This window comes from Sceloporus undulatus, chromosome 1 (assembly GCF_019175285.1).
Source record: "Sceloporus undulatus isolate JIND9_A2432 ecotype Alabama chromosome 1, SceUnd_v1.1, whole genome shotgun sequence".
In the NCBI taxonomy this organism is placed as follows: Eukaryota; Metazoa; Chordata; class Lepidosauria; order Squamata; family Phrynosomatidae; genus Sceloporus; species Sceloporus undulatus.
In genome coordinates this window covers 61,627,460-61,653,034 of record NC_056522.1, presented here as the reverse complement: position 1 = coordinate 61,653,034, position 25,575 = coordinate 61,627,460, and the positions used below count along the sequence as shown (strand labels likewise).

Genomic DNA, 25,575 nt, shown 5'->3' with positions numbered 1-25,575 from the left:
TGGTATTCAGATTTTTTACCAATCACCTTCCTCTGGACATGTTCCAGCTTCTCAATATCCTCCTTGAACTGTGGAGCCCAGACCTGGACACATCATTCCAGCATTCTGACCAAAGCAAAATAGAGTAGAGCTATTACTACTTCCAAGACTCTGTAGACCTGTGTCTAGTCTGTGCACTCAATGTCTGATCAGCTCTGATGATAAATATATCAACATTTTGCATTTGCTTGACTTCCAACATCTGTAACTAGGTTAGTTGCAGAGGATCCAATGTACAATCTCCTAGTGTTTTCCCCCCCCCAAAGTAATAGTAACAGTTGTAGGGCATTGCAGTCTGAACTGGCACCACTGTAATGGGGGAATTAGATGCTAATCTTTCCCCTCTACACTGCTTTTCCGTAGAAAACTACATATCTGAAGCTTCAATTTGCATGAAGCAACATTGCAAAGCAAACACACAGGTATCATAGTGGAACTGCACTCTATAAAAATTAGCTCATTCAGCCTTCTTTGTATTCTCTATAAATATTCTTTGTATAATCCAGGTTTTTTTTTAAGCAAAGGCTTTTGCTTCAGGCTCAATATATGTGAACATGTATTTCCATATGCCCTTTTCTACCATTTTTCCTACTTTCTCCCAATCTTCCAACAAATCTACTGCCAGTCTAATTTTACAACAGATTTTAAAACATTTTGGATCTAATCCCACCATCATCCACCAGTCTATGCCTAGCTAGGATTACATAAACGGTGGCTTGCATTCAGAATACCATGGGATGCTCATGCTGCAGGAAGGATAAGGAACACAATTCCTCACATACACTACAGGTTGGGTGACCTTTTGGAAAGAGGGGCAAGAAGTGAATGGGGAAAAGTTAATGAGTAAAACTTGCCTTCCTCCCTTCCTCTAGTGGAAACTGAGAAGTCTCTTCCATTTATTTAGGGGACCATCTAAATTCAACACAGAGCTTCTACCTAACACTGCTGTCCTGAAGTGTATTTTTTGTAGGCATGACCAGATCACTCAGATATCAGAGGAAGGAAGGAAAACATGCATGAAGTAGAGGCTGGGAGTGAATGAAAACAGGGCATGGTCTGAAGGCATATGATGATGCAGTCTTCACTACTACCATATTATCTGAACACACCTCATCTTGATAATTTTGGAACTAAGCAGGGTGAGACAACCACCACAGAATATTAACATAGTCTATGAATGGTGTTAATCTATGAATGAATCTTTCTTGAGAAATGGTCTCTGGTCTGATAAAAGGTATCCTGGAAAATCTGTGTTACTTTACAGAAATTAAAATAAATCAGAAATTTGATTTTATCAGAACACTGCCAACCTACATAGAACATTCATTTTTAAAAATGCCTTGCAAAATTGTTGGTAATGCTACAACGCCACCTGATGGTTCCTGGTAAAATAAAGCATGCAGAAGCCAGCTGTCATCCTCAAATTCTTTGCTAGGATAAATTTGTTTTGCTGTAATAGGAGTTTTTGTGGCTATGTATTCCTGTGTATCCTCAATTAGAGCAGTGCTCTGATATTCTTATCTGTAGCTAAAGTCAACCCTAATAATCATAGGAAGCCAGGGGAGTCTACCACATTGCACTGTCAGGAGCATGGTTGGTCCTTTCATTTGGCAGAGGAGGCAACCAAGATAGATTGGCGGAGAACATTCAGTAGGCTTCTGTTCCTCTTTGTCAGAAGGCAAAGCAGTGTATGCTAGATGGCCTGCCCTGAGAGCCTTAGTCATTTTTTTCTCAGATATGGTGGAAGATGCCATCCTATCATCAACCGCTGGCCCAATCACCTTCAGTAATGGGAGAGCATGCCATCTTGTTCTTTCCTTCAAGGAGCAAGGCTCTAGGCAGATTAGTTCTCTTTGTTCTCCAGAACTGGAGAGGAGCTGCTCTTTGCTGAGACTAAGTGCTCGAACTGTTCCAGGTGTCACTAGGAAAGGAAGGTAACTTCTTCAAGTCCTATCTTGGCGGTGTGTGTCTGTGTGTGAGTGTGTTCCAGATGCTCTCAAGTCACCTGTCTGATGGAAGGCATATTTGCTAGGGCAGCTCTGTTCTCCTGGCCTGGCTATATTTGTTTTCAACTTTTGATGTGAGATGTGACTGTGGAACAATGGGCATTTTCAAGAAGGGCTTTATTTAATAGACAGCCCAAAATCTGTACAGATCATCAAATGAAAAGTCAGATTTCCTTTCCTCTTGCTGAGACTGCAGCTGTTTTGAAACATGTTTACATGTCATCTTTTAACGCATAAATCAATTTGAGAACTTTTCCTTGAAAGTATAAAAATGCTCCAGCAAATGGCAGAACTCCAGGTATCAAAGAAAAGTTCTGAATAACATATTTACAACATTACACTAGCTCCTATATATATGTCTATTACAAAGTAAGTACCATTGAATTCAGTAGGCCTTTTGTAATAGGACTGATGCCTCAAAATAAAATAAAATAAACCAGACAGAGGAAGTTAGAATGAAAGGGCATGCTTCAACCAAAGGTTGACCCCACCATTAGGTAGAGCGGAGCAGCTGATTTGGGATGGCATGTAAACAAATCACATTATTAGATATTTGACATAATTATTGCACCTTTACTGCCAATGTTGTGGGACTTTTCTGCATCAGGTCCAAAAACAATTTGGCTAGTCATGTTGACTTGTGGCTAGACACTCTGGCCTAAATTCATTTCTAGTCTCACTTAGAGTAAGTCAATTGAATCAGTTGCTGAATGCAAAGAAACACTTATGTGAATCCAAGAAATCCAGTGAGTCTACTTTAGTTTAGAATAGCAGTCAAATCTACAGCCTTGACATAGGGCAATAGCATCATTTGCTATTCTGTCTCAGCCCCAGTAAACACTTCCACATTCCACTGATATGAGAGGGACAATTAAGCCCATGCATCCCATTTCCAATCTGTGTTACCTGAAAATGTTTTGCACTTCAGTTATGTTGTATGTCTGTTTTTGCAGTACATGGCACACAGTACTGAATGGGTAGGAAGTAACAGTTTATGAATGTGTCTCTTCTTTTTGTGACCAAGATGCGGGAGAGAGAACCTTTCAGTTTTCAACAAGAAACCTCAAACCACACCAGTATCTTTCCAGAAAATTTATTTTGCTACTAGCAAATGTGATAGAAAAAATATTCTAGTTTTGGAAAGCAAAATTTTGTTCTAGCCTGGATACAAAAATGCTTCTTGATGGTAAGAAGCATTTTATTTACAACAGATGGGTCTCAAAACAGATTAATCTAAAGAAGCTCATAGAGAGACTGACATTTTGAGTTCCATTTTATGGGAAAAGGCATGATATAAATTTAATAAATAAAGTTTCTCATCCCTCTTCTCTCCTTATAACCTGGGACTCCTGAACATTGTGGGACAGGGTGGCCAGAGGCTTCCAGGTCAGTGGTGTGGTGAATCCACTGTGCGTTTTATTCCAGACTTTAAAGGAGTTACCAAAGATGTTCTACCTTTGGGATAGAATTCAGCACCCTGAATAACTCCTTCACTGCATCACTGACATTGAAGTACTGGTTGCTCCAATGCTGGATAAAGTAGAAGCTCCTGGGGAAAGGAAAATCAGGCTTGGATCTTAAAATACATTCACAAAACTTCAGAAAGTTTGCAAAAAAATCTATTATTTCAGCTTCTCCTGTTTACAGTCCTGTACAGACAGGCCAAAATAAAGCTGCTTTGGGTCACTTTTGAAGTATGCTGTTTAAATAACACACACATTATTAAGAGGCCAAAAGCTGCGCCAAAGCTACACTCCAGTCCTTAGGACTGGAGATTGGCTTTGGCATGGCTTCTGGCCTTTAGGACACATGCATCATTTAAATAGCATATCTCTAAAGTGACCCGAAGCAGCTTTATTTTGGCCTGTCTGTACAGGCCCTACCTCTCTTTTTAGAAACCCCCTCTTGAGACTCTGGAGAGGTTTTTTTTAGAGGCAGGTCACAAGTGGCTACAGTAGCAAGAGGCAACCCGTAGTCTCCCAGAGTTTGTTGGATCCAGCTCCCATCATCATTGACCACTGGCTATGTTGTTAAGATTGATGAGATCTGTAGTTCAACAACATTTGGAGGGCCATATATTGCCCTCTCCTGAGCTGCTGGGTGAATAAGGGAAATGGAAAATTTCCTTCCATGAACATCTTTATGTTAACATCTTCAAATGCAAGGCTATGCTTTGTAAAGATTTTGTAACCTTTGCACCCAGTGTTGGATCCCACCTTTGTATCAAAGGCTTTTAATAAATGAGCAATATTAGTTGGGATCCCAATTTAGACTGTAACTGTATACACACTTAATGGGGGTTAAGTCTTTTTGAACTCAGCAGCACTTATTTTTGAATAAGCATGTAGAACTGTACTGTTAGGCTTCACGTTAACTCATTGAAATCTCAGTGGGCAAGTTAAGCCATGAGTAACTTTAAGTCTTATTGATTTTAATGGTTTCATTTGCTCTGTTCACTATGAAGTCCAGATGCTGTTTAAGCACTTTGTTACATCTATAGGCAAGAGTCTTTTATGGCTTGCTCATATATTTGTTTATTTGTTGTTTAAACAAATTAGGCTTCAATCCTATACCAATTTACTAGGAAGTTTTATTGCAGTTTGGGCAGACTTGATAGTTCAGCATACAGCAGCTTTCAATAAAATACCATTGAACCATATGTGATTTGAACTGTACAATGAGTAAACACAGTACAATTACAACCATTCTAAATCAATATTATTTTGAATAATGCAGAGACACACAATAATTTCATCTCTATCTCACTGAGGAGGACGATGCCTCAGCAACCCTAAAGGGCTCTAGTGTGCCAACAATCCAAACCCTCTTTATTCACCTACCATCCATATCTACACACATCATGATATAGAACTGTGTGGAAAAGTCCATTATGCTTTCTCATATGAGGAAGTAAAATAACTATTCCATTCATCCCAAATGGCTGAGGTGTACAGTAATGGAGAAAGGATCAAAACACCCCTCCCCTCCCCGATTCTCTGACAATTGATATTAAAAGACACACTACGGTCCAAAAAACACTGCAGAAATAATACAGTTTGAGAATGCTTTAACTCCCCTGTCTCAGTGCTTTAGAATCCTGGGAATTGTAGTTTATTGTGACACCAGAACTCTCTAATGGAGAAAGCAAAATGTCTCACCAAACTACAGTTCCCAGGATTCCCTAGCATTAGGTCTGGGTAGTTAAAGCGGTCTCAAACTGAATTATTTCTGCAGTGTGTTTTGGACCAAGATCTGGTCCTGGCCTATAAAAAATTAGCACTGTGGCTCGTAGGCACTGATATCTTTCTCTACAATTATTTTTCTTTGTTTAAAGCCTTCCCTGTGGCCAGTTATTATTGCATCTTGTATATGTGTGTGTGTGTGTGTGTGTGTGTGTGTGTGTGTATATACACATGCACATACACACACTCCTCTCTCCATTGAAACAAGCATGGTTGCCCACTCCTGTCTCTTAGACTGAAGGATTGAGGATCCTTGCTACTTGTCAGATACTGTCTGAGTACTGTCTGGAGTCACTTTTATCAATTTCTGGTTAGCCAAATTTATGATAATGGTTAAACCAGACAGGTCAGATTAACATCAACACTCCATTTAAACATTTTCAAGTCTTGGAGTTCCAGAATATTTATATGGGAAGGAACAGACTCTTTTGGTACTATTTTAGTTTATTTATTATAAATATTCACACACACACACACACGTTCCATTCAGGGAAAATCAGAAACACAGCATTGTCTGGGCACTTCACTTTAGACATATTCCATAATGTTATATGTACAGCATTATCATTCCACTATATTACATATAGGGCAGCTAATATTAAGCCATATAGGCACTTTACAGACCGCCCAAAAGGGTGGTTTGTCGGCGCCCGTGTTTGCTGCACGAGGGAACCGCAGCGGACAAACCACGCGGTTCTCCAGTGCAGCAAGAAGAACCTGCAAAAAGCGGGTTCTTCTTGTGGCACCGTTGTGACATTGCAAGGCGCCAATGGCGCCCTTGCGGCATTACAAGGGTGCCGAGACGTGCAGACGTTAAGCGTCTGTCACGTCAAAATGGCGGCACTTATCTGTATAGGGCGCCACCATTTTGACGCCCTCATTATGTGCGAGGGGCAAGGCGCGTCAGGAAGCACCGCCCCTCACGCGTAACGATGGCACCCAATAGGGCCCATCCGGAATGCGCCATAGACATCACATCATATTCATCAGGACTTTCACAGGGACTTTATCTCTCTAGTTCTTTAATAGGGTTGGCAATAAGTAATACATCTAAGAGCATCAGCTTTCCAAACCAGTTAGCATGTAATATTATTCTCTTTGGATCATCATAATCAGGTTCTTTCTAATCACATAGGCCTGTTACAGACTGCCAAAATAAAGCTGCTTTGGGTCTCTTTGGAGGCATGCTATTTAAATGATGCATGGGTCCTAAGAGTCTGGAGGTCGCGCTAAAGCCACACTCCATTCCTAAGCACTGGAGTGCAGCTTTGGTGCAGCTTCCGGATTCTTCAGATGCATGCATCATTTAAACAGCATACCTCCAAAGAGACCTGAAGCAGCTTTATTTTGGCAGTCTGTAACAGGCCATAGTTTTCCCTAGTGTCCACTAAGTCATTATACAGACACTTCCTAAAGGCTTTTACATATCCATAGTTGTGTCCCTCATATTCTTAGCCATTTCCCACTTAACAAGTTATCCATGACAATCTATCTGTTTGAGGGATTTTACAATTCTAACAGGCTTCTGTGTAACACAGGCATTCATTCAAGAGTTAAACCTAAAACAATTCTTAAGCAACACTTAACTGTTTCATCACATGTGAGCCTATATCTCCTAGCCTAGTGATTGCGAACCTTTTAGAGACTGAGTGCCCAAACTCAAAGGCGTTTCCACACCGGGTGTTACCTGGTGTCAGGGGTGGGACTTCCAGGGGGGAATGGGATTTCTGGAAGGTGGGACTTCTGCCTTCTGGTGGTGGGGCTTCTGGGGCCGAACTTCCATGGAGATAGCTGAAGGCCTGGGAGGTCGGAGAGAAGAATATGATGTGATGTCTATAAGGCAGCTAAGGGCATGGGACAGTGGGGAGGGGGGGGGGACAGGAACAGGCACGTGGTTGTTCCTACTCTTCCCCTGCTCTCCCATTGCTCCACAAGCCCCCAATGACTTTGTGTGCCAGAGAGGGCACACGTGCCATAGGTTTGCCACCACGGTCCTAGCCTTATCAGCATTTTAGGATGGCATGTCAGGGTTTATCAGGAACTTTTATTGGGAAGGCTACATTGTTGCCTTCTCTTCCCTTAGTTGGAAGTTCTTTTATTCTCTCTTAACACCCTTACTTGCTTATTCAATCAGAGGTTTACATCTCCTCTTTTTGTTTGGTACACTAGAGTTTACTGCACACCCAACATTTAGAATACACCTTACTACCTATCATTAGGTATCTCTTATCTACTAACTCATTGGATGATCTGAAGTCATTGTTTGAGGATTTTGTTTAATTTTTTAAAGGAACACCTGGCATTCTCCCCAAACTTGAAATCTAAATAAGATTTCTTTCTTTCTTGTATTACAAGATAGAAAATGGGCAGAAACTGTTTCAGATCCTAGGCTCTATATTCTACCATCTATAGGTCTTACCAGGTTATCTGCCCTCATTTAATGATTTACAAACATTTGAATGGCATATACACAGGCTGAGGAGCTGGCAACTAAAATTGGTCTGGCCTGTAACACCATCCATCCATCCATCCATCCATCCATCCATCCATCCATCCATCCATCCATCCTATATGGACATTACTGTCAAACCTTTTAGGCCAAGGGTTTTCTCTTTCCATAAAAACAAAATGGCTCTAAATACCAGGTTGCATAGCAATAAAAAACCTGTATGCATTTTGTTGTTGTCCAAGCTGCACTGCTAGCTAAAGAAATTGCAGATGTCTGACCACAAATAGTATCCTAATTCACAATAGTTGCAGGAAATTCAAACTGGATAAATTCATCCAGGTGCACAACATGTGAGAAGAACATAGAACAACTCAGAGATGCAGACTAGTATAGTCAGCTATGTAAACCTGTACAAGTTTGCTTTTTGTATTTTGTGAATTCTGCAAATTACCATGTGGGGGACTCTCTATATGGCGAGATTTATATGTCACACCGAACCAGAATTCTATTGAATTCCAGTTTTTTATGAGACAAGGCATCATGGTGGCTCTTGCTGCCTGATGTTCCCATTTATAGCATCAGTAGCTAAACAAACCAAGTAGCTTTAGGCTGTAATTTATTCAGTGTAATTTGTTCAGTGGCAGCAGCCAGCTCTTGGGCTTGTCTATCCCTGACAAGACAGACAACCTAAAATGGTGGTTCTCAAGTGGGGAGGTCCCATTGTTGAACATCAGCCTCCAGAACCTCTTATCACTTGCCAGGGTGGGTCTGGCTTCTGGGGGTTGGAGTACCATGACATCTGGAGCCTGATCAATTGAAAATTATAGACTCATAGAACCAGAGTTGGAAAAGACCACAAGGGCCATCCAGTCCAACTCCCTGCAATGCAGGAAGACACAATCAAAGCACCCCCAAGAGATGGCCATCCAGCCTCTGTTTAAAACCTCCAGAGAAGGAGACTCCATCACACTCATTGCTGTACAACAACCCAGGGATTGTTTCTCATTTCCTGGGGGAGAGATCGGTCCAGAAAGGTGGCTGTTCCTGTGTTTGGTCATGATGCTAAACAAAGTATGTCCCAAAGCTCCATAGTATGCTTACTGGGATGGGGCTGGTGCATCTGCTGCTCTGGGATGGAGAATCTTCTCTCAATTTTACCAGTACTCCTTCCACAGCTACTCAGTGTTGAAGGGATATGGTGCAACACTGGAAAAGCTCTTGTTCAACTCAGAGCAGCTATGGGTAACAACAACAGTGTATGTGCTGCTCTTGGGGTCATGTTGTATCCACTGGCTTTCTGGACAGTGGGAGTCAACATGCTGGCTTGTTTACCATAAGCCAGGTTTCTGTGAATCCTGGCTTATAGTGATGTTCAAAGTAAGGTTTCATTACTTGCTGTGGGAACAGTAAAGGTTAGATATCCATGTAGATAAGTTAAATATCTTAACTTGAAAGATGATATAATCTTGCATAATTTTTTATAATTATTACAATTGATTGGCTAATCAATATAATTTTTGAATTATTAAAATAAGAAATTAGTTAGGAAATCACTCCATCAATTACTTTAGGTAATCAGTGGCCTAAATCACAGGATTCTTGGAAGACTGTGCAGTGTGATCACGTGCATGAATCCTGCATTTTACAGTTACATCTGTGAATGAATAAAGATGATCAAATTAGAAGCTGCATTGAGATTTACTAGTGAAAACAAACTGTTCTGCTTTTGAAATATAGAATCAGCAGAGGACACAACAAAAGCTTCTCAGACAGATGTGGGTGTTATTGTACAGGCTATTAATAATCATTTTACCTAATCCACCCTCAGTTCTAATCTATGAAAAAGCAGCTAGTATGGTTTAGGATGACAAATTAAAGAACATTGAATCTATTGGATGTTACATAGCTAAGCTTTACAAAGAAGCTTAATTGTTGCCCGAAAATGGTTCTGGTAATACCCAATATCCATCTGTTCTTGTTCATAAATTGATATACAGCTAGGAGGGGCTAGAAAATATTCTCCAGATACAGAAGAGCTTGGCTCATTCAAAGAGACTCTAACACTGCCTTTAAAACTGTTTATACCACCGAACCTGATGATATTCCAAATGCTGGTGTGTGGGAGTCACACTCCAAGTGAAAAAAGAGGCAAAGATTATTCTGAACTATTTAGCACACCATTTTAGCAGCAGATTATCTATTCATTGAACATTCATCATTAACATAATACTCTGAGGTATTAACTTTTCAAATGTGCCAACCGACAAGTCACTATTCATTTTATATCAAGATTTCACCTCACTGATAATTCCCAAGTAAATCATTTTGTTGTACCATTGGCACTTTGCTCTGTAACATTTCATATCCAGAAAAGGAAAGGAATAAAGATTTTTGTTGTTGCTTTCTACCTCATTTCACCACTGAAAGTCAGGGTAGTACTGCTGTTTGTTCTTCACAAACAACCATCACACTCTTGTTTTTGGTTACACAACTTTATATCAAAAATTTGAACATAATGTCTCTAAAGCAAAGCTAAAGACTTAACTGATAGTGGATGGAAAACTCTAGCTCAGTGGCTTTTAAAAATGATGATTTATATACTTCTGGTATTTCACTCTTAAACATTTTTGTCAATGATATAGATGATGGGTCAGAGGGAATCATTATCTAGTTTGTGAATGATACAAAACTAGGAGGGGTGAATAACACACTGCAAGATAGGAACTTAATTCAAAAGGACTTGATAACTAGAAAATTGGGAGAATTTGGGGGATATAGCCATGTCAGTCTGTAGAATCAGTATGTAGAGAGATCTTGCAGCTCCTTTGAGACAAACTAAAGAAAGAAATTGGCAGCATGAGCTTTCCTAGACTTAAATCTAATTCCTCAGATGCACTGTTTGGCCAAATGCATCTGAGGAAGTAGACTTAAGTCTACGAAAGCTCATGCTGCCAACTTCTTTCTTTAGTTAGTCTCAAAGGTGCTACAAGATCTCTCTGGATAGAAAATTGGGGTGAAACTAATACAATGAAATTCAACAAAGACAAGTGTAAAATTCTACTTTTAGGCCATACACATGCACAAAATCCCCCAAATGCACAGATTGGGATGTGATGAATCCTCTCTCCAAGGTGGCCCTCAAGTTCCAACCCCTTGGGATCCTGTCACTTGCTTTGCCCCCTTTCCTTTCAAGATCCATACTGGTTGTTGTACCTTAATTTAATGCTAGTGACAGGATAGCAGCATCCTCTGCCACATCTGAGGGTAGCAGGTTGAGAGGGTGCAGCACAGGACACTGATATAGCTAAAGATCTCTTATAACTTGGCTCAGTCGTTAACTGAAATGGAGGCTGGAGTCAAAAATAGAAGATGACAAAGACTTGGAAGGGTCTTTGAAGGAACTAGGCAAGATCCTGAAATACATAGTTTGGGCCCAGGCTACCTGCAGGATTGTCTCTTCCCATATAATCTGCCCCATATATTTAGGTCCTCCGGCCGGACATTTACTCTAGTCAGCCAGAGGACTTTTTCTTCAACCGCCCTTAGACAGTGGAACGACCTGCCAGAAGAGATTTGACAGCTGAATATGCTGTCTGAATTTAAAAGAGCATTGAAGATGAGTCTCTTTCAGGAGGCTTATTGAGATGATTTTTAAATTGTGAATTTTAAGTGACGAATTTTAGATATAGATTGTTTTAATATGTGTACATCTTATTTGTCCTTTTGAATTTATGTTTGTTTTAACTTATAGTGTTTGTCTGTAGTTCCCTGCCTCAATCCATGGGGAGAGGCAGGTAAAAAATAAATATTATTATTATATCTTTGAGCACTTAAGTTAGAATTGTCCGTGTCATAGTGTTTCTAATTTCTATGTGTAGTTGTGAAAGCTGGGCAGTGAGGAAAGCAGATAGGAAGAAAAACCAGCTCCTTTCAAATGCAGTGCTTGTTGAGACTATTAAAAAGACAAACGAATAGGTCTTAGAGCAAATCAAGCCTGAATTCTCATTCGAAGCAAAGATGACTAAACTGAGGCTGTGTAGAGAGATCTTGTAGAGAGATCTTGTAGCAGTATGAGCTTTCAAAGACTACAGCCTACTTCCTCAGATTCATTTAGTGGAAGAATAATCTGAGGAAGTAGACTTTAGTCTATGAAAGCTCATGCTGCCAACTTCTTCCAGTGAGTCTCAAAGGTGCTACAAGATCTCTCTACAGACTGATTCTACATGGCAATATCTTTGAATTCTAAACTGAGGCTATTGTACTTTGAACATATAATGAGATGGAAAAGATGATAATGCTTGATAAAGTTATCATTGCAAGTTAATGCTTGATAAAGTTATCCATTATCATTGGAAAAGATGATAGTGCTTGATAATGTGGAAGGCAGTAGAAAAAGAGGAAAACCAAACTGCAGTTGGATTGGCTCAGTCAAGGAAGTGACTGCCCTGAGTTTGCAAGACCTGAGCAGGCAGGGGGAGCAGATGTCCTCATTTTTCCAGCACATGACCTATATTTCAAAATGTTCTCCCTTTGGAGCATGACCAAGAAGCATGAATTTACATTTGTACGAGTGTTTTTAGCTTTTATTTGGCAATATCCTACCTTTTTTTTCGCACGTCCTACCTTTTGTGGTGCCTTGTCCTCCTTTGCAGCTATGACATCTGGTCACCCTGTGAGCAGGGCAGGTGCTGACCGTGACGCTTGGAGGTGTCCTCCATAGGGGCTCTCAAATCTAAGTTGACCTGGTGGCACAGAAGGACACAACAAATCACAGCCCCTGTGGCAGACAACAACCATGCTCTCCCAAAGGGATGAATGCAGCGCCTGTTGTCTCAAGAGGAGAGGCCCTGCGGTTCAGTCACACTTTTTACTCAGGAATGTAGTAAGAGCTCAGGAATCAGGAAGCTTTCCCAACAGTCTTTTTAAATACTGGGTTTAATGCAGTGCATGTAGTCAGTACAAACAGTGGTTTGAGCGTTGTTCTACAACTCTGGAGACCTGATTTCGATTCCTGGCTCGGCCATGGAAACCCACTATGTAACCTTGTGCAAGTCACACTCTCTCAGCCTCAGGGGAAGGCAATGGCCAACCTCCTCTGAAGAAACCTTGCCAAGAGAACCCTATGACAGGTCCTCTGTAGGGTCACCATAAATCAGAAACAGCTTGAAGGCACACAATCACAACAACAACAACAACAGTGAGGAAATGTGGTCCTCCAGATATTGCTGGACTACAACTCCCAGCACTTTTCCCTCAATGATTTAAAGTGTTTCTGTTTGCTTTATATAACAACAACACAAATCAATACATAACTCTTGGTGGTCTATATGTAAACTTCATAGGATGCATCCACACTGGAGGGATAACCCGGTTTGGCACCGCTTTAACTCTCTGTCTGACTCCTTGCTATGGAATTCTGGGAGTTGGAGTTTGTTGTGGGGCCCAGAATTCCATAGCCTTGAGGCAGAAAGAGTTAAAGCGATACCAAACCGGGTTATCCCTCCAGTGTGGATGCAGCCAATTGGCCTCTGGCCGTTTACTATCCCATCCTCCCGCCTTTCCCCCTCCATCCCTCTCTCCAGACGAGGCTCCAATAAACCCCAACCGCCACGGGCACAAGAACTAACGGAAAACTCTGAGGCGGCGCGCAGTGCGCCTGCGCGAACCTCGGCCCCCACGACGGCCCCCCCGGGGCTTGTAGTCCTCGCTCTGATTGCTTCCCAGCGGAAGGAGGGGTGGGCAGACTCCACTTCCCAGCATGCCTCTCACATTCCTCTCCCTCCCTCCCTCCCCCCTCAGGAACCCTCCGCGCTGTGTCCCATCTCGGGCGGCTTCAGTCCTTTCGTGGCTGCGCTGCGAGTCAGTGAGAGAGAGAGAGAGAGAGAGGGAGCGGCGCTCCTGTGGGAAGAAGGGGCTCCGGAGGAGGAGGAGGAGGAGGAGGAGCAGCGCAGGAGAGTGAGTGGGAGTCGCGGGGGCGGCCGGGGGAAGGCAGCGAGGGAGGGACCCGACGTGGAAAGTTACTTCGGTCCCGGAGGAGGAGGAGGAGGCCAAACCTATCCCCCTTTTTCCATTGGAAGAGGCACCTTTTCTTAACCCCGAATCCTTCCTCTTCCTCGAAATGACTTCTTTTCTGGCTCTGGGCCTCGCAACGAACTCCCCCAACTCCCAGAGTTCCATAGCCCTGAGCCAGACGGAGAGTTAAAGCGATGCCAAACCGGGCTATCTCTCTCCAGCGTGTAGTGGCTCCCTCTCTCGCCACAAAAGCCCTCAATGCTTCTGATCTATATTATTATTATTATTATTATTATTATTATTATTATTAATTTCCATCCTATTGTTTTAGCCAGCCTCGCTCTCAGATCCTTGTGATCTATATATTTATCATTATTATCATCATTATTATTATTATTCAGGGTAATTTCTCTGCTGCTCTTTCAGCCACAAAAGCTCTCAGATGCTTGTGATGTACTGTATATGCTTAGATGTATTTATTGAGAGTGACTTCCATCTCACTCTTTCAGAGCAGTTTTCAGATTTGCTACTTTGACACCTCCCTGGTTTATCCTCAGCCTTCCCTCTTTAAGGCCTTGGGAGGCTGTTGGTCTGCATAAAGAAAACACAGAGTCAAAGTTTCTAAATGACAAAATGGGATCCTGAGGCAGCTGGAGTCTGCTAGGCTCCAGTCTGTGGGACTGCGCAGCAGAGGAGGAGTGATAGAGAGAGGAGCATAGGCTGAAGTGCATCAGTTACATGGATGGGTTTCGACTCCTGCCTGCCTCCCACAAACCTTGTGAAGCCAAGGCACTTCCAAGTGATGATGCTGAGAGCCTGGCTTTACTTGAGGCTGGTGCAGGGAGTCCTAGTTTTGAGTCTATGGATGTTGTTGGGCGACGCTTCTCACAACCCCTGACCATCGACCATGCTGTGCAGTGGTGCTTCAGGGATTTAAAGCCCAATGACATTTGGAGACTGGGTTTGGGAAACGCTGGGCCAGTGATGGACTCTGATAAAGAGAGCAGCAGAGTACAGCAGGTTGCCTTCTCCTGCTTTATTTTTTTTAGCTCGTCCTTTGCAAGGGATTGAGGTTCTTTTGAAAGTTATTTCCGAGCTTTGATTTGAAGTTCATCACAGACTCAGTTATTAGCAAACGGTGACGCTTTGGCCTGCACAGAATACAGCAACTGACCCGTGTTCCAGGGAGTTTCAGAAGGCCAAGCCAAGGCTGCAGTTCTGGGCACATTTGTCCCGTTGGATGTCCCCAGCCCTGCAAGTAAAGATTCGTTCTGTTGCTTCAACACAGGGCCCTTGTTTATTAACAGTGCTTTCTTGAGCAAACTCTTTTCCTGTAGTTGCTGCAGGACTAAACCAGAGATCAGGATATTGTGCAGACACATCTTTAAGTCTGAATATTAAGGAAACTTAGATAAACCAAACATTTTGACAAAGAAATTAGCCTTCTTAGTTAAGGGGGGAGTAGATGTTGCCAGACTTTTTCCTTCCCTGTGTAGATTTGCCTCTCTGCGGCCAAAGACAGTCCTTGCCACTCTTTCTTGTTGAGGGTGCCTTGTTCTCACAGCGACCAAGGAAGTACCTCACTTTCATATTTTGCAGAGAAGGTGGCATGGAGTTTGCCACTTGGACATTATGAGGCCCTGGCAGCAGCAGCCAGACAACCTTCTGACCTTACAGCTTTAGAGAGGATGCTACACAACTACAGGGGAAAGAGCTGTTCATATATTTCTGATATTGATTGGAGAGAAGGTTCAGATTCATCAGGTTCACCAGAACATGGAAAGTGAAAAGACAGAAGTCTGCTTGTACTTCTTGAACAGACAGGATAGGAAAAGCTGTGGACAAAACTTCACAGATTGGGTGGCGAAAGAGATAAGGATTTGAACTGTACTGATTATGTAAGGCTTTGATAGTTTTGACTTTGAAATGGATTCTTTCCACTGTCACTGTTTATCTGTCAGTGACTGATTTCCTTTAAAAGAGGAGTTACTAGAAATGATTGCAAAAGATAACTCATGAGTTAAAATGCCTTTAATCCTGAATGAGTCAATTGTGGATGCTATTATGACTTGAAAGTGGAAGAGAGCTCTTTCTAAGTTGAAAGTATGAGCTGATCGGTGTGATTACTTTCACATTCCACACATGGAAAATTTGAAACTAAGGCTGAGAGCAGCACTGAAATCCTCACTGGGAGAGAGAGAGAGAGAGAGAGTAAACCATGGGAAGAGGTTTGCAAACTTTGCATGTAGATTCTTGACCTGATTTCTAGCAAATTCTCTTGGCTAGACTGTCTTATCTCTTCTTGTCTAATTTTGTCCTATTTTGGCCCTTACTTCTGGATTTCCTTTCTGAAAATATTAACTGAGGCTTAAACTGCCATGCTGAGGAGCAACTAGTTTTGGGGAAATTTGTGAGCCAATCTGGAATAATCGCCTTAAATAATACATTGAGTTTTAGCTTTCTTTGTCCATTCAGATATCCACGGCTACGACCCTTTGTATGAGAAGTGGCAATGATGGCAAAATACATAGCTAAATTTATAAACTATATTCCACTTCGTTTGTATTTACCACAAAAAACCCACCAGTGATCTATCCTTTCTCACCCTGTGTAAATTTACAGCACTTTATAAATAAAGGTTAATAATAATAATAATAATAATAATAATAATAACTTAGATTCTTTTAGCTTCTTCCTCTCCTGCTAGCTCTTTATGCTTCATTCAGCTCAGAATATCTTTCCTCAAATTGTGTTTTTTTCTTCTTGTTATGTGTTTTTTTCTTTTATATTCTTATTTGTTTGGAATACATGCTTGCTGTGTAAAGTCTGTCATGTTTTAGTTCTTTGTTGTAGCAGCATGTTGTAGTTAATGCAGGGAAGGTGAAATAATTGTAATTTCCCCCTTTGCTTTTGGATTTACTGGAGTTTTAACAGGAACTTTGACAAATAAGTTCCTCTAATAACTACTTTATTCAGATTATTTTTGCTAAGGAATACAGGTACATCATATTTTAGCAGCCGTGAAAAGTCAAGTGCCAGTGTGATGTATTGGTTAGCATATTGTACTGTGCCTTGGAAAATCCAGCCTCGAGTTTCACTTGAGCCATCAAAATCACTGAATAAACTGAGAGTTATGTACATTTTGAAGAAAAGATGGGCTATAAACATAATTACAAATCATAAATACAGTTGTATTGATGAGGGAAATGTTTCAGAAAATCTAAATGATTTTTGACACTGTTTAAGTTTTGTAACTTTATTACTTAAACTTAATCCATTGAATAGAATCTTGTTTTAATACTGGGCGCTATTCAGACTTATAAAGGACTAATTTAAATCAGTGAGACATACAGCCCCCCCCCCCCCCCCGATTTCAGTGGTTCTCCGTTGGGACTTAGTCAGGATATATACCACTGTAACTATATACAGTAGTAACTATTAGATCAGTAAATAGAGCTTGACCTAGCTGCATTTTTCCCTGTTCAAATCAGTGATACTATTCCTGAAAAGATACTGCTGTGAAAAAATCGTGTAAAGTAATATGTGCTTGATTTGCCTTCATGTCCTAGATTAGAAGAATCTGCTTTATCTGAAGCGTCTGAATATGTTGTTTTGTTAACTGCCCTTGAGTCGGTCCCCACGCATGATAACCTGTGGATTAGACATCTCTGAGACCCCTGTCATCCATTGCTCTGTTTGGGCCTTTCAAATTCATGCTTGTGACCTGTCTGATTGAGTCTATCCATTTGGTGCACAGTCTTCCTCTCTTTCTGTTACCTTCTACCTTTCCTAGCATTATTGTCTTTTTAGTGAATCATTCCTTCTTATGGTGTAGCCAAAGTACGATAGCCTCATTTTTGTCATCTTGGCTTTCAGGGAGGGTTTAGGATTGGTCTGTTTCAGAACCTAATTCCATGGCATCCTTAACACTCTTCCCTAGCACCACATCTCAGCTGATTTGATTTTCTTTCTGTCCCCCCCCCCCCCCATTGTTTGGGTATCTCACATCTGTACATGGTGATGTGGAATATAATGGCTTGGATGATTCTACATTTAGTGTCCAGTTGTATATCTTTAGGATCTTGTCTAGATCTTTCATGACTGCCCTTCCCATTCCTAGCCTCCTCCGTTTTTCTTGACTGCAGCCTCCATTGTGATGGATGATTGATCCAAGGTAAGGGAAGTCTTGAGGTATTTCAATTTCTTCTAGGTTGAATTTATGTAGATCCTCTGGTCATTATTTTTGTTTTCTTTATGTTCAGCAGCAAACCTACCTTTGTACTTTCTTCCTTGAACTTCCTTAGCAATTGTTCCAAGAGTATGAAGTTTTCTGCCAGTAGTATGGTGTCATCCACAGATTGTTGATGCTCTTTCCTCCTATTTTCTCTCCTCCTGAGGCTAAGCTTGCTCTTTGTTTGATATTTTCTGCGTGCATGTTGAATAAGTAGGCTGATAGAATATATGCTTGCCTGACCTCTTTGCCAATTGGGAACCAGTTTGTTTCTCTATACTCTGTTCTAACAGTAGCCTCTTGTCCTAAGTACAAGTTTCTCATCAGGACTATTAAATATAGTGGCATTCCCATGTCTTTAAGAGTCTTTCATAGCTTTTTGTGATCAGTGTGGTCAAAGGCTTTGCTATAGTCTGTAAAGCACATACTGATTTTTTCAGGGGTAGGAATCTGAATACAGTTTTAGATTCCTTTTTTAAAGAGCAGGTATGTACAGCTCTGTAAATAAAATGGTTGGTGACCTTACAGCACAAATGAATGCACTAAGTGTAAATTGGATTGAGTTCAGTGTCACTTACTACCCAAGAAATTTGTATAGGATTGCAATATTGGTATTGCATTGAGAATTGGAAAGGTAAATTATGGCCAGGATGTAGACCTGTGGGAGTAATTGCTGCATTTCCCATGTTTCACTATGCTTCAGGTTGTATCTTCCAAAAAGTTATTTCCAAGGTTGGGGACCCCGGAGCAGCATTTGCCTCTCCTTCCAGTACAAATAGTAGTACAGTCATCCCTCTGTGGACTTGAAAGCCATGGATTTGAAAATCCAGGGAGGGGTGACCGCCATTAAACTTATTGAGGCATGTGCCCCATTCAAGCTTATGGGGCTTGAATATGCACAAGATCTGGAACTTGGGGGGGGGGGGGGGTCCAGAACCTCTGCAAATTCCAAGGGGTGACTGTACTTTCTACTCATACAAGGGATGGGAGCTCAAACCTATTCCCTGTGTTTATGCAGTTTCCACAGTTAGATGTTGAATAATGCTTACTTTTCTCAAATACTATTACAGTCTCTCTCTCTTTTTAAAAATGTTTTTATTAGCACACAAACTGTTTTATATAAATATAAAACATACAAAACACAAAAAGGATAAAGAAAGAAAAAACTAACAGGAGAAAGGAAAATACAAATAACGATTTCCTTCCCCAAAGCACTTGGCTATACTTGAAACTATCGTTTAACCTCCTCCTAATGATGATGTAAATATCTTTCTACTTCTAATGAATTTCAAATATTATTCAAACCCACATGTTGAAAGAGAGCCCAATTTTTTGTTTTAAAAATGTAATAAATCCTATTTTTGAGATGGCCCAGTGGAGCAACCCCCCACAATTGGGTTTATCCCCACATGTGACTCTGACCGGGCGGGAGCCCAAGTCCTTTCCAGTTACTACTATTAAGACCTCCCCCCTTCTCCATCAGTTTTTTATTTCCTGCCCAGTCCACCTGTCATAGCTAGCCCTTCTCTTGTTAAGTCAGGGGTAGGAATTAGAATTTTAAAGTAAAATAGGATTAGATGATGGAGAAAAAGGTTGAAGAGGAGAGGAAAGAGATGAGTTTATTTTAAAAAATCAGTTGAGACAAAAGGCTAAGAGAATGCATTCCATTGAATGGCCAGCTGACTGGGGGACAGGATAAACTGAAACATATTGCTACCTAGATGACTGCTGCCCAGCAAGTCTCTTGAGGATGAGCAAAGGGAGGAACTGAGGAAAGTTTTCCAAATTTCTAGTGAAAGTGAATCAGAAGGATTTAAAAAGCAAGTACATCGTAAAAACAGGGGTGAAGTCAAGCAGAAGCTTTAAGGCTCAGGAGACAGTACTATGCAGAAGGCTAAGAAGGAAATTGAACGGGGTGTTAAAACCACTTCAGTGTACATGCTTAATCCAAGAAAAATGGCGCAGTGGTGGCAAGGATTTGAAGGCGAGGGCGGAGCTGTGTTAGAACATAGCTCCGCAGTAAGGGCATGCCTGGCTTTACCAGCATCACCATCAAGATGTGTGCTATGAAAATCTGAACATGAAAGGGTTTCCTTAAGAAATCATTGTGGTTTACTCACCAGTACTCATTAAGTTTAATTAACCAGTCTTCCTGAGTTGGTATCACAGAGTCCTTCAGTTTCTGAGCATATACAGATCTCATAGCTGTAACCATGACAAAGGATTCTGAAGGCCTGTGGGAAAGAGACAGTTGAAGGAGCAGGATGGGTGAGTGCTCACCCTGCAAAGCTCCTCTGCCACTCGCCTTTCTCCTGGGAAAGAGCTGGGTGGAGGAGGATGTTTGCCCCTCAAGGCTCCTCTGCCACTCAGCTTTCTCCCAGGAAAGACCCTAGAGGAGGAGGAGGAGGAAGAAGGATGAAACTTTGCCCCTCAAGACTATTCCACTGCTTGGCTTCTCCTAGGAAAGAGCTGGGTGGCAGAGAAGGAGGATGGAATTACAGTAATATTAATTAATTAATTAATTAATTAATTGCTTAATTAAAACTTATCTGTGGCCCAGAGAAGTTTAGCCTATTTTAATTCTGGCCCCTACCTACTGTCAAGTGTACAGGTCTGTCATACAGTATGTCTCTTCCGAGAAGACTAAACTCACTGTGCAGTCTTTTAAATGTCAAATTGAGAGAATGCTCCCCAGACAACAACTTGAACTGGTTCTCTTTTCTTATAAGAACAACTGCTTTGGTTTTTGTTATGAAACTTCGCTTTTCTTCTACAATGGGGATGTGCAACTTGATGGACCTCAAGTCCCGTCACACACATGTTGCTAGACAGTAACACCCCATCAATCTTTTCCATGCGTTGTAATCCTAGTACACCTAGAGGGCTACAACTTGCCCACTTTGTTCTATAAACTACAACTCAATCATTTTTGAATTTCAGTTAATAGTTCTTCTAATGAAAACTCATTTGGTATGTTTGCATGGCAGAAATTATATAGTCATTCTTTAAAAAAACAAGCTAAAATACTGATTTTAGGAAGTGGTGAAATTCATGAAACAGTGCAGTACAAAAAAGTTACTTTTCAAAACTAAGAGTTAAAATAATTGAAGAACAAATACATGGTCTAAGGGGGAGAAACACGTGTAGTATATTTCTTAATGGTACAAAAATGTAGAGTGTGTTATATTCTTTTACAAGATTGCTGCAAATTTCTGAAACTGTTTTCTTGTGGAGGAAGGGAAGAAACAAAATAGAATAAAGCAATTAGGCTTAAAATGTGCTGTGGACCCTCTGTTTAGTAATCACTGCAGAAACATAATAACTAGTGAGGTAGAATAGGGATTGGGGATGGTTTAGGCAGTGTAGCACAAATTGCACATTGACACATACAGTACATTGGTTATGTACTAAAGAAAGATAGATTTCCATTGTTGTTTCAGTTTAGGGCACATATATACACATGACATCTGTGGTCATTCCACCTTGATTCCCTTCACATCTAGATTGCAAAAAGGAAGGTGTGTGCATATGTGCAGAGAAGGGATCATATTTTAGATAATGTGGGAGAACTAAATTCTTCTTTTCCCAGAAACTGTGCAAAATGTTGAACTTGGAAGCCCTGGGTACTCATATGGATAGGTGCAACTGTATGATTGAGAAACTCCCAAAATGACTTAGAAACTCTTAATGTAAAATGTTGCAGCTGTTGATGAAAATTTTCAGTCAACATTTTTTGTACCCAGTTTCTCTAGTTGAAGGGATTCCAGAGAAATCTAACATGTACATGGGGAAATGAAACAATTGACATATAACTTCCGAGCTGATCTATACAAATGAAAAGCTGGATAGTTGTTTTTTGGTTTGAACATGTTTGTGGATGGATGCCTACATAATGTTGAAATTGTGAATATGTTTTAGTTCTCAAGAGATTATTTTATTTTTGTGTGTTGGTCTGATTAATTTCAAAATATTTCACAATATTTACATTTCCCCATATAAATGATAAATAAAATAAATAAAACTTTTATTTGTATCCCACTTTTCTGTGACAAGACAATCAAAGTGGCATTGAAATATCTACATGGTAAAATTGACAGCTGTCATTTTGTTTTGAGAATAACTTTTTTTTGTTTCTACTTATTCTGACTTCTAGGAGCTACTTATGTTCTCAGGAAGAGGTGTGTTTATATCACCTGATACTTCATCTTTTTACATAGAGAACCCAGAGACTGAGCTAGGGAATTGAGACATGTTAAGCAGGTACTATTGAACTATGATTTCTCCCTAAAAGATGTGAAAATAAAATGGAATACTATATATTGCATCTAAAAGTGAAAAGAGAAATAGATGTGACATGAGCATTTTGAATCTACTATCATTTCTGTTTTAAATGAGACTGTGGTGTTATATAATATTCCTAGTATATATGAAATAATGTGGTTTTTTTCTCCTTCCATTAGGCAATACATAACAGTTCAAAATGCTGCAGATTACCACCGTGAATCCAGCGTTTCTGTTCACTGTACTTGTATTCATAAAGTTTATGTTCCTTCCTTTCGTAAGATGAACATCTTCCAAATATGAACACACGGAGATTGTTGAGGGTAACCTTATTTTTTAATCTCCATGAAATGAAACAGGAATTTCTGAAAACGAATTCCTTCAAGACTGGACTTGTGAACTAGGATATTACCCACATTTTTTTTCAAACTGTCATAACGAATAACAGTGTGCATGCTGTCGACTTGTATGCAGTACGTATAAGTATGACATTTGTTAGGTTTCCTGCCCTAAATGAATTTTAAGGTTGTCTCAGGAGTAGTGACATGAAGAGCCTGTGTGAAATAACACTGCCTATTTCTGTTTCTGAAGAGAACAATTTCATAATGATGTAAGCCTCTCCCAACATCTGGATGTGGTGCTGAAGGCAAAGCATTTTGATCAGCTGACGTGAAGCAGTGCAAAGAGGACCTTTCATTAAAATAACTTCTGGCCAAAATAATCTTAAATATCAGCATGCACAGAATGAAAAATAAAATGAATATGGCTTAGACAAGAGGACATTTCCATGAACCATAAAAAGGAAGTGTGAAATTATACTTGCTACATTACAGGGTAGAGGGGAAAAACACATTTTCTTGACTATTGGACAGGTCTTGAAGGATTTAAATTAAGTCAGATGTCATCAAACGAATCTTCTCCTCCATCTTTACAAAAGTTTTCCCCATCTGTGTCTCATGCTGCTGCTCCACCTGCCCCTTCTTTATCTTCAAGTCCACAATCTGGGCTCTCAGGACGGTTGTCCAATGGCAGCTTCAGCATACAAAGCCTCACCAACTCCAGGAGCTCTGTGCATGGAATCTCCTTCTTGCTGCAGATTGGTCTCACTCGTGAGACAGTTACCATGGAGACTCAAGAACTTTCCCTTTCTGTTGTCAAAGACCTGGTGTGCTCTGTAGTTTATCAAAAGGTACAGTACAACATACAATATTATTGGTTTTAGTCTTATTTATATAATCACTAGTTCTATGCAATTTTCACATCAGTGTTAATGAGCATGCAAAGGGTGGAGCAGAATGAGGATATGTGTGATAGTTCCACTTGCCATCCTTGTTGTCTTCTGGATGTTGAGGATTAATTTATGCAGTGGGGGTCTGCATAGATAGAAAAGATTCCCTGCTGCAAGAGTTCATCTGCAACAGGCTGGAGAGCAGTAGTGTCCTTTTCTTCACCCTTGAAGGTTTATTAAAACATATGGCAAACACCTGAATAAGGTTTGTGTGATCCAGAAATGTCTGAATAGTTCAGTCCTCCACACGTCTGTTCAAGTCCCCCTAAACTCAGTGGAATTTATTCCCTGGTAAGTGGGCATAAGATTTCAGCCTAATGTTCAGCTTCAGATCATAGTGCTTGGTTGTATCATTTATGGAACTGTTTAGGGAAAAACTGGACCATCTCTGTCAGCAATCACATTGGGAGAAAAAAAATGAACATCTCAACATTTCCATCATTTTGGTATGATTATCTCACATATACCTTGAATGTTACTGGTAATCTTTTTTACACAGTTAAAAGACTACATATACTGTGTGATTTTTAAATAAATATTTGTTAATGTCTTCATACTGCCCTTCTTTCAAGAACCTAAGAGTATTGCATTAGCATCAGAGCAATCCTGGATGACAGGCTTGGTTGAGGTACTAGGACTGCTATATTTCTAATACTTCTGCTTTCTGGGATTTTATCTGCAGAATGATCAGGAGTGGGTCCCAGGTATCAGCATTCCATCACTCAACCCTTTTCCTTCACTGTGGAGTGAAACAAATTTCCTGGATCATGAGGTCCTGAATTATCCCTATTGTGATGGGAGCAGAAAAAAGGTTCGTGAACCTAAGGTTCACTCTCTCTGTCTGCCTAAGTACAGTTTAAAAGGGCAGAGGGTAGTGACATGCCAAAAGCCAGACACAGAAAGTTTCATAGCCAAGTGGGTATTTAAATGAGTTTTCCACACCTGAACTTGGCCCTTGAGTGTTTGTGTTATACTAGCTTTCTTGGATAAGATGTAAAGTACTGTATCTTACCATTCACTGGGTTTCGCAATGCTACAATTAATCAAGGATGGGACTTCTGGGAAACTGTGGAATGAAAATACAACATAAGATGTCTGATACTTTTGATCCCCTGTATTCTGACAATAGAAGGCTTGGACCTCCTTTCTGTTAAGAGTGAGGTTATGTAGGTTTGGCACATCTTGTGATAAGGAGCCAATACTCATGCTTACCAAAATGGGGCTTTTGCATTGCATTAGAATACTTGCTAGTAAGATTTAAATTGAATCCCAAGACATGATCTCAGATAAACTCAGTTTCTTTCATGATAAAAAATACATTATCAGATCCAGCTTTTAAAAATATAATGGGGGAATAAAGGAAATAAAATGGAAGTTGTACAGTCACCCCAACTTTTTCACAGGGGATCCATTCCAGACCACCACCACCCCCACCCCACCCCCCCGGTGAAAAAGAAAAAACGTGCATATTCAAGCCCTTTTGGCTTGAATGGAGGTGCGCTTTTGTGGGGGAATGCAGCCGTGCGCTGTGGGGGCGTGCCCCATTTTAACTCCCTCTGTTCACCCCCCGCAGATAATTGGGGTGTGTGGATCCCAAGTCTGCAAGAATGGAGGGAGGACTGTACATTGATAAACTTGCTTAGTTTTATAGTTATCCTGTTCCTTTCTGAATTGTTTTCATTACGTGTAGCCTTGTTAAATCTGGTATTTACTTGTCTCATTTTTCATTGGGGATTTTAAAAAGTTTTTAAGTGACACTGGATTTTAAGAAACACATCTCTTTCATATTTTTCTTGGCACATCACACTTTTGACAGATAATAGGCCTGTTACAGACAGGCCAAAATAAAGCTGCTTCGAGTCACTTTGGAGGTATGGTATTTCAATGATGCATGAGTCCTAAGAGTCCAAAAGTCACACCAAAGCTGCACTCAAGTCCTTAGGACTGGAGCGTGGCTTTGGTGAAGCTTTTGGACTCTTAGGACGCATGCATCATTGAAATACCATACCTCCAAAGTGACTCGAAGC

At 40.6% G+C, this 25,575-nt stretch overlaps 2 protein-coding genes across 4 annotated transcripts in view; one reads left to right on the top strand and one right to left on the bottom strand.

Moving 5' to 3' along the window:
• Positions 1 to 12,766, bottom strand: part of QPCT (glutaminyl-peptide cyclotransferase) — a 39,851-nt gene extending 27,085 nt beyond the window's left edge. The window contains exon 1 of the mRNA XM_042445312.1: positions 12,360 to 12,766. The gene's annotated coding sequence lies outside the window, so the exon portion shown is untranslated. The remainder of the gene's footprint in view (positions 1 to 12,359) is intronic.
• A 772-nt stretch (positions 12,767 to 13,538) lies between these two features.
• The window catches only part of PRKD3 (protein kinase D3), an 83,158-nt gene continuing 71,121 nt past the window's right edge, over positions 13,539 to 25,575 (top strand). Inside the window, exons 1-4 of one of the 3 annotated variants that reach the window (XM_042445307.1) lie at positions 13,539 to 13,691; positions 22,133 to 22,239; positions 22,440 to 23,449; positions 24,231 to 24,359. In XM_042445307.1, coding sequence (XP_042301241.1) covers positions 23,159 to 23,449; positions 24,231 to 24,359 — 420 coding nt within the window. In that variant the 5' untranslated portion in view covers positions 13,539 to 13,691; positions 22,133 to 22,239; positions 22,440 to 23,158. The remainder of the gene's footprint in view (positions 13,692 to 22,132; positions 22,240 to 22,439; positions 23,450 to 24,230; positions 24,360 to 25,575) is intronic. The other 2 variants (XM_042445308.1, XM_042445310.1) reach the window with 2 other exon arrangements.